At 46.6% G+C, this 15,616-nt stretch overlaps 1 protein-coding gene across 1 annotated transcript; it reads left to right on the top strand.

Annotated features, from left to right (window-relative positions):
* Window positions 1–455: 455 nt before the first annotated feature.
* Window positions 456–7,890, top strand: LOC136713014 (dynein regulatory complex subunit 3). The gene is made up of 10 exons (XM_066689907.1): window positions 456–600; window positions 1,342–1,484; window positions 1,614–1,712; window positions 1,882–1,994; window positions 2,563–2,737; window positions 3,448–3,570; window positions 3,772–3,844; window positions 4,123–4,244; window positions 4,708–4,839; window positions 7,825–7,890. Exons 1-10 carry the CDS (start codon window positions 459–461, stop codon window positions 7,888–7,890), a joined length of 1,188 nt encoding a protein of 395 aa, XP_066546004.1. The 5' UTR covers window positions 456–458.
* Window positions 7,891–15,616: the final 7,726 nt, after the last annotated feature.

Here is a 15,616-nt window from a genome sequence, read left to right as displayed (position 1 = left end):
AGATTGTTCTCTTATTTTGGTGTTATCCCATGATGCATTGCTCTGATGGGAAAACCGATGGCATATTTGAAAACTTCATACATGAGTTCAATCTACGTCCCATAGTAATATTGCCTGTAAAAGCATCCTGAAAGGAGTAACCTATCACTAGTCATCAGCTGTTTAAAGTGTTGTGGTCCTTGGGGGCCCCAAGAGAATCTGGACCGCCGATCAGCACCAAAAGTAATAGCAACCATTTCAGACATACAAGACGTGCGCACAGTCTCATAGGCAGCACTGTGGAGTAGTGGTTAGGGCTCTGGACTCATAACTGGAAGGGGCAGCGCTGTTGTACCCTTGAGCAAGGTACTTCACTTAGATTGCTCCAGTAAAATACCCAGCTGTATAAATGGGAACAAATGTAAGTCGCCCTGGATCAGAGTGTCTGCTAAATGACACAAATAATAATAACAATTGGGATGAAAGAATGTATGACGAGATGCGTCTACAGACGCGTGACGTCACAGAGGCTCAGCACTGTGGGATTCGCGAACGCGGCCGGCGATCCAGTCATTGTAAATCTACAGCTGAAGAGATGTGAGCTGGGAGAAGAACGGGTAGGTGTTTCCAAAATCAAGACTAGGCATAGTGTATTATACGAATGTATTGCAGAATGACGATTTGCAACATGAAGCGGGTGGATTAGTTATTGTGGTTTGCAATTAGTACATTTATTTGTATGCAAAATAACTTAATCTGAACCATCTACATCGTAAAACGTTTATAACTCGGTTTAAAACAAACTACAAAATCCCAAATCAATATAATCCCGCGCATTGAGTGCCCGGGCTCCCTGCAATCACTGCACAGATCCGCACTATTTGGGCTAAAACAACTAGCAATATGTAACATAGACAAACACACGACTCCATGTCATGGAAGTGTCTTACAAAAGTCTTAAATACTTTTATTTTTTTCATATTTTGTTTTTGTGTCCGGATTTATAATATATGTTTGTTCTTTCAAGATTAAATACAGCGAAGTCAACGAAATTGGACACATTTGATCGCAATGCGGATCTGTACCAACACCTTTAGTAGTAATTTTATTTTCACAAACATTTGGTATATTGATGTTTGTTCATGTACAATTGATTTATAATCATAATAGGTATTGATATTACACAGTTTGTACGCTCTTTAATAATAATAATAATAATAATAATAATAATAATAATAATAATAACGTAGCGTGTCACCCTCGACTGGTACTACGTGCGGTGTTATAGGGCGAACGGTATGTGATTAGTCCTGTTGGGGACTAGTTCCTCTTGCATAACGGCGTACTGTGTCCTGCAGGTAGTGTACCTGCGCAGGTTGAAAAGGCTGCATTCTCTGAGCCTGGCTGGCAACCCCATCGACAAGGACGTGAACTACAACACCTTCATCGCAGCCCACCTGCCTGAGCTCGTCTACCTGGACTTCAGGGCTGTGGACGGCGACACAGTGAGTCACCCGCACAGGAGGGTATAATGGGTATAAATGTAAAAATAATGTGATATGTTGTAACAATTGTAAGTCGGCATTGTGGGTGCCGCGAGTGCACAGTGATGTGATGCCATGTGATCGTTGCAGCGTGAGTTGGCCAGGGTCCAGTACCTGTTCCCCATCGCGGAGCTGAAACTCATTGAGGCCCAGGAGCAGCAGAGGCAGGAGGAGCTGCAGCTGCACAAGGTATCCTCAGATGCAAGAACTCAAATATCAATATTACAGCCGTTACTCAGCTGAACCAAAACAAGTCAACTGGAGGCCTTGATCACAGCATAATAGTAACACTATTGTGACTTCTACTGCTGCTGCTGATAACACTGTCTGATGGTTGCTGTGGTTCTTTCTGTAACAGGCCGCATATGTGGAGTTCCTGAATGATCGGTCCCTATTTGACAGCATGTATGATGAAGACACAGAGGCCGCCAAGCTGGCCAACCTACCTGGAGTGGCCCAGCTACTGGAATCATATCCTTCCATACATTTCCCCTTCCCATACACAGTGCAGTCAGGCCCCAAAACAAAAACACACTAAGGCCTTACAGGCAATTAAACACGGTTACACGGTTAGTGAAAGCACGCCGACCATAGCTGCACCACTGGTGTATTCATAAGATACCACTGGAATCTCAGGAATAAGCCATAGGCCAAATTGTAAAATGGTGTAAGGAGACGTTTTGTGTGCCTTGTGTGGTGAAGGCCTACTGTTTACATGAGCTGTGTGTGTTTGCCTTGGACACGATTGATTGTCTTGGTGCGACTGCATTAATGATGCAAATATTTAGGCAAAGTATTGTATTGATCTCGTGTCAAATTAAAAAAGGAAAATCCACTCAGTACTTGCAAAAGTAATGAATATTTTGGAGGGTTTTTCCAAGTGTAGCTTAGCCTGTCAGAAATATGTTCCTTGTAGTTTGTAACTGCAGTACAAACACAAACACACAGAAATGGGTTACAATTCAGCAGAACAAGGAGCACCTTTCATTCTGATTAAGTACGATTCAAGGTTCAGTGACTCTCCTTAACCACGGCTCACCTACAGCAGCCAGTTTGTAGCACTGTGTCGGCAGGTGTTCACGTTGGGGCTGGAGCAGCACGAGAGGAGGGAGGCCGAGGCCAGCACCTTCTTCGACTGCGTGAGCGAGGCCGTGAGCGACAACCAGGAGAGGGCAGCGCAGAGACTGAATGCTTTCGAGAAGGAGAGGCGAGAGGTGTGTGAGGGGGGAGAGACTGTGGAGGGCAGGAACACACACACTTTAACAGAACCCCTCAGTTTGGATTGGAGCACCTCCTCTTCTGTGGAATCACTAGTTATCGAACCCAGACAACCCAGAGCAATAAAATAAACTTCTGAATCATATAGTGTCACCTGCTATTTGTGTGCCCACACTGCCCAGCTATTTAGTATTACATTTATCAGCAGACACCCTTATCCAGGGTGACTTACAATTGTTACAATATATGACATTTGTTTTACATACAATTACACATTCATACAGCTGGGGGTGTACTGGAGCAATCTTAGTACAGTGCCTCGCTCAAGGGTACAATAGCAGCAGGTTTTATGTCACCTTTAATTCTCAATTTCTTAACATGGAACCATTTCACTGAAATGAAATTACATTTCACAGATGCATTATGTAGAGATTTGGAATGAAGGAAATTAACTACCCTTTTCAGCCCTCCGACCAGAATTCCCTTAATTAAATAAGTTAATTGGTTAATTGATCAATAACTTCCATGTAGTCCCACTCTGTTGAATGAGCGATTTAGGGTGACTGACAACACTTTCTGGATAGGAGCTCTGCAGGACATTGTTTGGGCACCACTGGTTTAAAGGGTGGCCTCTAAAACCTGCCAAGACTTGTGTGTACCCCCTGTGTACCCCTTGCTGTGACGTTTCCCCTCTGGTGTTGCCCAGATGTTCAGCAAGCTGCACCAGATGACCGATCCAAAGCTGCTGGAGGTGCGGCCGGCAAAGTGCGTGGAGGAGCTGCACGACAGCCTCATGACCCTGGAGCTTCAGCTGGTCAACCAACTGGAGGTGAGGGGGGAGGTGCACGAACAGACAGCTGGTTCAGTACAGATACGATTGGGCGCTAGGGAGGACGGGCCAGAAATGATGGGGTGTATTTCATGGTGACTGTAATGGGATGTAGAGATACTTGCAGTACAGCTGTGTTCCATTTCTGGCTATAGACACAAACCTCACCGACTCACTCACTGCTCTGTGTTTGTGTTTCAGGACATCACCAAGGACTTTGAACGGAACATCTCTGACATGGTGTCCGGGTTCACTGAGACCGTGCAGGACATATATCCTTTCTCGCATCTGTTTCTTCAGGGAAGGGCTGGGCTGGGGAAATGTGCAGTGTGGAGTTAATGGAAAAGTGTTTCACATCCTTTTACATGCAGGATCTCGGCAAAAACAGCCCATTCATTGTTTGGTTGCTTCCTAAAGACCTGCACCGAGACTGACTGGCCGGTCCTGAATTTGACTGCTTTTGGTGAATGTGGTTGACGGTGGTGGTGGTGTTGGGGCTTTCTAGGTCCGCAGTCCTTCTTGTGTCCACTCTTCCTTATTGGTAGTTCACATTCGCCCAGTGCCGAGACCTGGAGAACCACCACCACGAGAAGCTGCTGGAGATCGCCTTGGGAACCCTGGCGAAGGTGGCCAAACATGAACTGCTGGAGGACATGCCTGACGATACCCTTATGGTCAGTACCCGGGCTCCCCTGTGACCCGTCGTCCACCCCTGGCATCGCCACTCCTGCCCCCATCTTATCAGCCTGCCTTGCACTGCTCCTCCCGTGCCCTCTATCAGCCTCAATGAAATTGTCATTACTCAAGGGCTTGCATAAGAATTGGAAATTGAAGTTTTAGGGGATTAAAAAGCAACCTGCAGCCCTAAAAGACTAGAGTCAAACATACTCCAATACAACTTAAACAGGCTTAGCTTATTCTGTCCCTCATTTCACTGTTGCAGTGTCGTTTCTGATAGATGCATCCTATCCTCTGTATCAGACTTGGCGTCTCTTTCCAGTCCTGAACAAAGCTGATGACTTAGAGAAGCTGTTGATTGACACGTCATTGATATGCCCTATCAAGAAAACCGTGATCAAGGTCTTTATTGTTATTAATTTAGCTGATCATACGATTGTCCTCTGCTTTCCACCACAGCTGCTGGTGGATAAAGACACCGTCATCAGCGCAGTCAGTGCATCCCATGACACACACCTGCTGAAGATCGACCAACGGGAAGATGAACTAGTGACCAGGATCACAACATGGAGCTCTACAATGATGGAGAAGGTAAAGCCATGCATACAGAACAATATTGTAGATTCACGTGTGACCTTCAAGAGGGGTCATTGGTCAATAAATGGCAAACCGAGAACAGAGAATCACAATGGGATAAATGGCCTGAGGCTGCCCTGAGTCAGGGCCCCGTGCAAAGCCAGGAGCTAACAGGCTCCCAGTCACATGCCCCTTTTCCACTGGCGCACAAGCCGAGCTGGCCTGGCACGGGTCTGGCGTGTATCTACTGCAGTACCCGAGCCGAGGTAAATGACGTCACACGCTGTGGAGATCGAGAGTTGCGTGCCTGACGCTGAAAGATAGTCGGGTTTTTCAGATACAGTGAGGGAAAAAAGTATTTGATCCCCTGCTGATTTTGTACGTTTGCCCACTGACAAAGAAATGATCAGTCTATAATTTTAATGGTAGGTGTATTTTAACAGTGAGCGACAGAATAACAACAAAAAAATCCAGGAAAACGCATTTCAAAAAAGTTATAAATTGATTTGCATGTTAATGAGGGAAATAAGTATTTGATCCCCTATCAATCAGCAAGATTTCTGGCTCCAAGGTGTCTTTTATACAGGTAACGAGCTGAGATTAGGAGCACTCTCTTAAAGGGACTGCTCCTAATCTCAGCTCGTTACCTGTATAAAAGACACCTGTCCACAGAAGCAATCAATCAATCAGATTCCAAACTCTCCACCATGGCCAAGACCAAAGAGCTGTCCAAGGATGTCAGGGACAAGATTGTAGACCTACACAAGCTGGAATGGGCTACAAGACCATCGCCAAGCAGCTTGGTGAGAAGGATGACAACAGTTGGTGCGATTATTCGCAGATGGAAGAAACACAAAATAACTGTCAGTCTCCCTCGGTCTGGGGCTCCATGCAAGATCTCACCTCATGGAGTTTCAATGATCATGAGAACGGTGAGGAATCAGCCCAGAACTACACGGGAGGATCTTGTTAATGATCTCAAGACAGCTGGGACCATAGTCACCAAGAAAACAATTGGTAACACACTACGCCGTGAAGGACTGAAATCCTGCAGCGCCCGCAAGGTCCCCCTGCTCAAGAAAGCACATGTACAGGCCCGTCTGAAGTTTGCCAATGAACATGTGAATGATTCAGAGGAGAACTGGGTGAAAGTGTTTTTCTGCTAAGGGGACAGGGCAACTGCACCGCATCAAAGGGACGATGGACGGGGCCATGTACCGTCAAATCTTGGGTGAGAACCTCCTTCCCTCAGCCAGGGCATTGAAAATGGGTCATGGATGGGTATTCCAGCATGACAATGACCCAAAACACACAGCCAAGGCAACAAAGGAGTGGCTCAAGAAGAAGCACATTAAGGTCCTGGAGTGGCCTAGCCAGTCTCCAGACCTTAATCCCATAGGAAATCTGTGGAGGGAGCTGAAGGTTCGAGTTGTCAAACGTCAGCCTCAAAACCTTAATGACTTGGAGAGGATCTGCAAAGAGGAGTGGGACAAAATCCCTCCTGAGATGTGTGCAAACCTGGTGGCCAACTACAAGAAACGTCTGACCTCTGTGATTGCCAACAAGGGTTTTGCCACCAAGTACTAAGTCGAAGGGGTCAAATACTTATTTCCCTCATTAACATGCAAATCAATTTATAACTTTCTTGAAATGCGTTTTTCTGGATTGTTTTGTTGTTATTCTGGCTCTCACTGTTAAAATACACCTACCATTAAAATTATAGACTGATCATTTCTTTGTCAGTGAGCAAACGTACAAAATCAGCAGAGGATCAAATACTTTTTTCCCTCACTGTAACTCGGGTTATTTTTTTTTTAACTAAATGGATGTCAAAACCAACTGGCCTGGCTACCAAACTGTAATAGTGAAGCTGCTAAAACATACATTAAAATATATTCTCAAATCCGACAAAAACAACATATGAAAGACCATAACGATTTTATTTAATGTATATTTGTTAGGCTATAGGATCGATTAGGTAGTCACCAAACCCCGATAATATGTAGTATTCCAGCATGTACTGAAACCATCAAATTATATAATAATTATGTATAAATATATCGATCTATATTTAACATTGTGAAAATAAACATTAGCTTTTAACAGGAGAGTCTACGCTTAATGTAGAAATTGCTTAATTGCCAAAATTCACCAGTTAATTGACTGACATATGCTTGTGTAGCCAAGTGTGTGTTGTGCTTAAGGTTGAACGCACTTTAATGTTTAATTATTGGGCATAATGTGAAGTTGATATTGATGGTTGGATAATAACAATAATAATAATAATCTTGTAAGTGCAATAGGCCACCCTAAACATGGCTTGTATGCAGGGCTTAATGTGAATATTATATTGTTAATGTTACTTAATATGTCTGCATCTTTTATTGGTAACATTACAAACTTTGACAAGTATGGTTATGTTTGAAGCACATGAAGGTACGTTACGTGATACATAGTGTCTCTCACTTTAGACGTTGTCAAATAAAATACAGGTATTTTATTTTAGTTTTACACGGGTTCAGTTAACTCCTCCCCCGGCCTGGCTCGGCCCCGGGCCAGCACTAGTTAAGGAGATGGGCCGAAAATTCACGGCCTGGTTCGGCTCGACAAAATTGCCAGTGGGTAACGAGCCGCGCCGCTCCAGCCTGGTTCTGGCGCGGCTCAGATATGCAGGTGGAAAAGGGCTAACGGAGATCAGGCTGGCCTGGGGCCTTTATTGTGGGAGCTTTTGTGTTGTCCAGCAACACAATGCAAACATGATCTCCTCTGAGAATAGACAACCGAGCTCTGCAGAGACACTTGACCAGATATTTTCTGCTGTGCAGATTTAGTGTCTGAGAAGAGACAAGGATAAAAAGGAAGTCAGTTGTTTTCCAGTTGCAGATAACTAGAACCCCAAGACAAGACTGCAGTGCTGTACGCAAAGCTTGAAGACGTGCCCCCCTTTGCCTCATTTATGCGCCAGAAAGGTCTAAAACAAACATGTTCCTGTGTCCCCAGATCCAGAGCAACGAGGTGAATCGAAACTGCAAGCGCATTGCAGAGATTCACACCTACATCGCCTAAACATTAGAGAACCAGCTGACTCTCTCTCTCTGTTACGGCTTTCCGGCTGCGCCTCAGTTACAGGCTCCTTTTTCATTTTGTTCTGTATTGATAGTCTCTGCTTATTTCATTGTTAAAAAACGTAGTGAGTAGACTATCCGCTAGCAAGGGCAGGAACAAGGGACTGCAATTCCGAGGCCCGGCTGTAGCCACAGCTCTGTCTTGGAGATCTCGCCTGCGTGAGAGGCTGCTCCACCGGCTTGCATCTGCACTACAGGCCACGGCTGTGACTGTTGGTGATGTCGCTCTCCTGTTTCGCTCTTCTCTGGACACGTGTCCTAGTGTGTTTTGGCCCCGCTTTGCCCGGTGGCCACTACCCTCGGACTGCCACACAAGAGGTCCCGCCACCTGTCCGATAGGTGAAACTGTCACGCCACGCGTACCCTGGCAGCCATAGTGGTCACATTGCGATGTCAGGGCCTCCATGTCCTCAATTCTCATTCCAGGGAGCAGGTTCAGAACCACACGGCTTTGATCCTAGACCGCGTCCTTGAGTTGGGCCTCCGGGTCAACCGAGGGAAGAGCCGTCTCACCGACGCAGAAGGCACAGTTCCTCAGACAGCCATGACACCAGAGAGGGTTGCCTCTATACACTCTTGCCTCTCCCTCTTCCGTTTGAGAGGCCGTGTCAGGGTATCCCTTTGCCAGAGACTGCTGGGTTTCCTCATGGCTGTGTTGCAAACCCTGTCGTTCAGCCTCCTCAGGATGAGGCCCTTGTAGATGCAATTCGAGCATGCCAGGTGACAGTCACTCTGGCCTGCTGGAGGGCACTCTCAATCTATACCTCGGTGTGCATCTTGGACCGATTGTTCATCGAGTGGTTTTGACGAGAGACGCCTCCAAGCGGGGTGCAGTCTGTGGCGGACGAAGAGTCCAAGGATGTTGGACGGTGCCCACCAGGGCCCTCCACACCAACACTGTAACTCTGAGTGGTGTTCCTTGGATTCCAACATGTCCTATGGGACAGACACATGCTAGTCCAGACAAGGAGGTCTCCGCAGCCAGATGCTATTGGGGGCACAGCCTTGGCTCCGCTCCATCAAGGCACTCCACCTACTCAGGCCCTCAGCCTTAGGGCGACACTTCCACCCACTGGTGATACAGCAGCTGTGGAAACCACTTCAGCAGGGCAGATGTGGACCTCTCCGCTTCAGAAGCATACACTCATTGCCCACTATGGCACTCCGTCCGAGACCAACCTGGAACGCTGGGTTATACTTTCTGGCTTTGCAGTTCCTGAAGGGTGCGCACAGGCTACATCCTCCTCGTGCCCGTTCCCTACCAGCATAGCAACTTGACACACTTTCCAAGGCCCCAATTGAGCCACTGCAATTAGCTGACCTCAAGGTAGTGTCGCTGAAGACTGCGTTTCTTTTGGCAATTACATCTGCTAATCGCGCTAACGAGCTTCATGCCCTCTACGTACAATCTTCATGTGTGCGTTTCTCTGGAGATAGGTCCAGGGTCACGCTCCGGCCAAACCCTGTGTTCCTCCGGAAAGTGCTATCCTTGTTCCATGTGAGCAGGCCGTGAGAGTTGATGGCTTTTCATCCTCCTCCATACACTTCGGAGGAGGAGACTTAGCTGCACCTGCTATGCCCTGTGCGGGCCATCAGGACAAAGCAGGTGCAGTTAAGTCTCCTCCGACGAAGAGAGGGGAGGAGGATGAAAAGCCATCAACTCTCACAGCCTTCTCACATGGAACGAGGATAGCACAATTGGGGCCTTGGAAAGTGTGTCAAGTTGCTATGCTGGTAGGGAACGGGCACGAGGAGGATGTAGCCTGTGTGCACCCTTCAGGAACTGCAAAGCCAGAAAGTGTAACCCAGCGTTCCAGGCTGGTCTCGGACGGAGTGCCATACTGGGCAATGAGTGTATGCTTCTGAAGCGGAGAGGTCCACGTTTGCCCTGCTGAAGCGGTTTCCACAGCTGCTGTATCACCAGTGGGTGGAGGTGCTGCCTTGAGAATGAGGGAGGTGGACTGCTTTGATGGAGTGGATCCGAGGTTGTGCCCACAATACCATCTGGCTAGCCAGGCAGCAAAGCCTGGACGAGCGGAGACCTCCTTGCCTGTTGATGTAGGCAACCACCACTGTGTTGTCTGTCCGGACTAGCATGCGTCTGTCCCAAAGGACTTACAGGAAATGTCGGAGTCTGAGGAACACCGCTCAGAGTTCCAGAGCATTGATATAGAGGGCCCTGGCAGGCACCGTCCAACATCCTCGGACTCTTCGTCTGCACCCCGTTGGAGGCGTCTGTCGTCAGAACCACTTAGTAGATAATAGGCCCAAGGGGTACACCGAGGGTTAGATTGGGAGGGCTCCGCCACCACCGGAGCCCCCACCAGCATGCCTCAGTGACAGCCATGTGGCGTGCTCGATCGCAGCATGGATACATCTTTTGCACGTGAAAGCACATCTGCAAAGGCCTCATGCCTACAAGGCTGAGCCAGTACCAAGGCATGGGGGTAAGCTTGTGCCAGCTGCTGTGGGTGTTTTCTCTGCTTGATAGAGTGGTTCAGTATCGTGTCAATGGAGTGGCCAAATGTGAAACCGGGGGGATATGGGCGCATCCATCAAGCTGTCCTTGTCCGCATCCTGGACCCACCTCGTCTGGGAGAGCCAAAGTTGATGGCGTGCCGCCACTAAGGCTGCCAGGGAGTGATCTGTGGCACGCGCACCATGGCGCATGGCAATCACCAACAGGTCAGCTGCCGCCCCTATCTCTCGGATAGGCAATGGGGCCTCTGAACGGTGTTCCTCGGACTCCGACATTTCCTGCAAGTCCTATGGGACAGACGTGTTAGTCTGGACAAACAACAGGCAAGGAGGTCTCCGCTCTTCTAGGCTTTGCTGCCTGGCCAGCCAGTTGCTATTGGGAGCATAGCCTTGGCTCCGCTCCATCAAGGCAATCCACCTCGTTGGGCCCTCAGCCTCAAGGCGGCGCCTCCACCAACTGGCAGCTGCTGTGGAAACCGCTTCAGCAGGGCAGATGTGGACCTCTCCACTTCAGAAGAATACACTCATTGCCCACTATGGCACTCCGTCCGAGACCAGCCCGGAACGCTGGGCTACACTTTCTGGCTTTGCAGTTCCTGAAGGGTGCGCACAGGCTACATCCTCCTCGCGCCCGTTCCCTACCGGCATAGCAACTTGATGCACTTTCCAAGTGATAATTACATCTGCTAATAGCACTAACGAGCTTCATGCCCTCTACGTACAATCTTCATGTGTGCGTTTCTCTGGAGATAGGTCCAGGGTCACACTCTGGCCAAACCCTGTGTTCCTCCGGAAAGTGCTATCCTTGTTCCATGTGAGCAGGCCGTGAGAGTTGATGGCTTTTCATCCTCCTCCATACACTTCGGAGGAGGAGACTTAGCTGCACCTGCTATGCCCTTTGCGGGCCAACATTGATTGCAATAGAGACTGTCGCCATTCGGACTAACTGCTTTTGTCCAATGGAGTGCGAACACCGTGCCACGTGCTTTCAAAGCAGCGCCTCTTGCATTGGCTACTGTGACTCAACTGAAGCTAACACCGGAATCCCCATCGTGGGGGGCGGTCCTGTCACATCTAACCTGTAGAACCAAACAAAGGTGTGCGGCAAGCCCAGCTCACATCCGGACAAATGTCTGCCAAGGGGGCACCCTGAAAAAGGGCCCAAGATGAGACTTCACCTTGAGTTGAGTGTGCCACCAGGTGTTCAGGCACCAGGGCGCCAGTCGATTCGTGGGCCATGGTAAATGCGTCTGCAAGCTAGTGCGAGTGGCTCTCCTTTGAAAGCACCTGGTCCTGTGTCCGCGCTGCATAGGACACAAACAGTGGGTCCGAGCGGCGACAGACTTTAGTGCGATCAATGTAGCACCTGATGGACCATACAGGGCATAGCAGGTGCAGCTGAGTCTCCTCCTCCGAAGTGTATGGAGGAGGATGAAAAGCCATCAACTCTCACGGCCTGCTCACATGGAACAAGGATAGCACTTTCCGGAGGAACACAGGGTTTGGCCGGAGCGTGACCCTGGACCCATCTATATGACTTTGTCTTCCATCTGAAAGCAGTTATAAGGCAAACTGCTTTTAATTGACCTTTGAACCCTAAAGGAAGGGTAAAAGATCTAACATTTTTTCACAAGAACACATTTGGCCCCTTATGACATGATATACGATGACTGTGAAGGCTTTTCAAACTGTAAGCCTGAAATGCAAGAAAATCACATTTGACTCTGATAGAGAGGTCAGAGGTGAAGTTGAAGGACATGCATGGATAGAGCCCATATGGTTTCCTATGGGTGTTCTATAGTGACCTTCAATGTTTCTGCTACCTGCAAGGCATTATAAGCTGTCAAAGATTGTTTTCTATTGGTGATATACCATGATGCATTGCTCTGATCATAAAACAGACTGCATTTATGGAAACTTCAAGCATGAGTTCCTATCAATGTTCCATAGTCATATTGCATCCTGGAAGGAGTAATGAGATGTTCAATATCCGAAGACACATTCTAATGTAACCATCATACAGTATCTGACTGAGAAGGTCAAAGGTCAGACTTAATTATATATTTAGAAACAATCTATGTTTTCTTATTGTTCAATTGTAAGTGTAACTCTAAAAGTAACCTTTCAGTAGTTATTAGCTGTCAAATGTTTTGGGGTCCTTGGGGGCCCCAAGAGAATCTAGATCACCAATCAGCACCAAAAGCAACAGCATACATTTAAGATATAGTACAAAAAGTGTGCAAAGTGTCATCTTGATGGCTGAAAAACTGTAGGAGATGCGTTTACAAAAACTGGTCAGAAACAAGAAGAAACGGAAAAATAATAAAGAAACAGAAAGAATAAGATCTGCATTGTAAAACGCAAATATTAATAATAACTAGAATCGTTGTTAAATGATAGGGCCTACACTGTATAAAAGCAGTTTAACAGAATAGAGAGCAAATATACTTTAAAAGGATACATTTTTAGTTTGTTTTAAACTGAGATTTTACTGAATACCATTTTACTGAATAAGTTGTGGTAATGGGAAAATGAGATGAAGTAAGTCAATTTAGAGTCTTTTGGGTGATATTGATAGTGCAATTTTGTAAATTGGTACGAAAGTTTATAATATGAGATTGCAGGGAATGGACATTGCATAGATGATGAGTAAGAAAGGGATAAATAACATTTACTTGTATATATTTTTTATGTTGAACACTGTCAATGCTCAGTGTTTTCGGTATGTAGGTTGGTTCAAATATGAACTTTATTTAGACTCTGGGCAGTGCCTGGTGGTAAAGACCCTGTAGTAGCATTTTGTGTGCTTGACTTGTTGGTTTCAGTGGCCTGTGTTAACAGAGTACATCTTCCAATGTTAAAAGCTGATTCAGTAACTGACATACAGAGTTACAGTGAAGGTACAACATTGTTCAGTGTTTTTTCAAGTGGTTTGTTCACTTCAGAGTTCGGGTGAATAATCGTGGTCAGAGTTTCGTAGTAGGTCAAGCTGTTGATTCCCTTAAATCTCAGTGACGTTCTTCTCCTACACAATCTCCTGCAACCCCCCAGTGGAGAAGCTGTCCTTGGGGTTTATGCCAGAGTAGTAGACCTGTAGGTACCCCTCCACACTCGCTCGTGCTGGGGGGCTGCCCTGGCCAGGCTGCAGTATCTCCGTTTCAGGTCAGGCATGAGGGCAGTGTTCGGTGTACAGCCCCCCTCCAGCCGTCTCTCCTCCACAGGACGACACACGACGCTGAGACAGACACACCTGTGATAGCACTGATCAACACTGTCCCTCTGCATTGACCGTGGAGTCACAGGGCCACACGAAGCAGAGCCTCCTCCGGGGCTGCAGTGCCAGGATGGCCCTGTGGATTCGTGATCTGACAGTCACCCCCGTCCCCCTGGCCTCTGTGCTCCTCCATGGACGATGGCACTCCTCAGAGGACGGGGAGTCGGCAGAGGGACGAGGCTGCACCCTGTTCAGGATGCTTCTGTGGGGAATCGATTCCCAGAACAGCTTGTTGCCACGCTTGCCTTTCTTGGAGTAAGTGATGCAGTAACCCTGCAGGCGGCTGTTTCGAGTAACGGTCCTGTGGAGGACAGTGTGTCCATCAAGACAGCACTCTGCCCAGAGCTGAAACGCTCTTCAAACTAAATTAATTAAATTTTCCTGTCGAGAAGGCTCGGGGAGGCCCAGTTCTGCCACCGCTTTCAGGCCATGGTGGTCAGCTTCTCCACTGGGGGGCACAAGAGATCAGCTCCCCAGATGAAGGTGGATGTCAGCGGGTGCCCCTGCCTGAGGACAGCTCCACAGGCCCACCAGCGCAGAGCGTCCCCTGGCTTCAGCAGGACTACTGGGAACGATTATTTACTAAAATCGTATTCAATAAAAATATCCCTTTATTTCACTACATTTTAAGTGTGTTTTCTGGCATCTTCATTTTAGCTGTTCTTTGAATAAAATAGTCACTCTTACTGTGTCTATTTAACTATACATTGAATCTCACTTCAGTACTTTCAAGTGCAAACCGTCTCTGTTAAAACACTAATGCCTCATTCCTTACACCCGGCCAAAAGCTCCCGGGTGTACTTGCAAATTGTGCAGAAAACATTCCCAGAATATCTTCTGCAATTTACCTGAACTTGAGTAAAAGAAAACAGGAAAACTTTTTTTTTAAAACTGTATTTATAACCACAAGGGTAAAAACACCTTTTACAAATAGAGAAACTCTTAAAACTGGAGGTTCAACATTTTCTCTTTTTTCTGGAATATTAAACAACCAAAACACTTTTTTTTCCCCCAACTGTTAACAATAAATAGTCCAAAAAAATAATTTACGGTATGTTACAAAAAAAGGTCAGAGAAGATTGGAATTGTTGTATATACTGTACAAACACAGAGAAGGGATTCCATACCAAAAATAAAAATAAAAAAGATCCCCGTTATTCATCTTATTTGAAAACATCATCCACATGTGTAGCTTCATATCTTTAGATCAGAGATCGGAGTCGTTACCCCTCTACGATACCTCGGATATTTAAACATTTGCATTCACATTTGTTCGGAAAGGATTATTAGCATGTATGATTTTGAGAGGAAAACAAAGCCAAGGAAAAGAATAAATAAGCTTTTTTTTACTCCAGTTTTAGGATATTAATTATAAACAGCAATGGTCATACTTGCTATTAACACTTACTTACAAACATGCAGTTTTTAATCTGTTTAAATATACAGCAGAGGGCAGGCACCCTCTCATGCACTATATTTAAGACAAACGCCTGGAGCCAAGAGTACGATGAATGTGACCAGCTTCTATAAAGAAGTTGTTTCGCCAAGTACGAATCTGCTCTAGCTGTACTCCGTTCAACCTTCCTGTCACCATCCTCTGCAGCAACCTCTCATAGCCCACACTCTTTAATGGGTGCTTATAGTTTCTGAACTATTTAGGGTTACTGCACATAAGCATAAACACTTTCCAAACTAGGGGTCTTGTTGAATGCATGAAGAGGTTTTTTTTTTTTTTTTTTAAGGGGGAGGGTTAAACAAAAACAAATCACTTATTATAGAACATCCTTTTCATTAGCAGGAACTCCTCGTGTTAATTCACCAACAGTGCGGTGCATTGTAACGAGCCATTGTAGTGTCTGTGGTCTGAAGGGATGTAAAAAAACAAACAAAACTCATAACGATATTGAATGGTGCT

The sequence above is a fragment of the Amia ocellicauda genome, chromosome 17, assembly GCF_036373705.1.
Source record: "Amia ocellicauda isolate fAmiCal2 chromosome 17, fAmiCal2.hap1, whole genome shotgun sequence".
In the NCBI taxonomy this organism is placed as follows: domain Eukaryota; kingdom Metazoa; phylum Chordata; class Actinopteri; order Amiiformes; family Amiidae; genus Amia; species Amia ocellicauda.
Note: the sequence above shows the minus strand (reverse complement) of the source record. Positions and strands in the feature narration are given on the sequence as shown.

Excerpts from the sequence above, each read along its gene's own strand:
- LOC136713014 (XM_066689907.1), top strand. The coding sequence starts at position 459 with ATGAAAGAATGTATGACGAGATGCGTCTACAGACGCGTGACGTCACAG. Across the intron at positions 1,485-1,613 it reads GGGCTGTGGACGGCGACACA|CGTGAGTTGGCCAGGGTCCA; the intron begins GTGAGTCACCCG and ends TGATCGTTGCAG. Across the intron at positions 1,995-2,562 it reads GTGGCCCAGCTACTGGAATC|CTACAGCAGCCAGTTTGTAG; the intron begins ATATCCTTCCAT and ends ACCACGGCTCAC.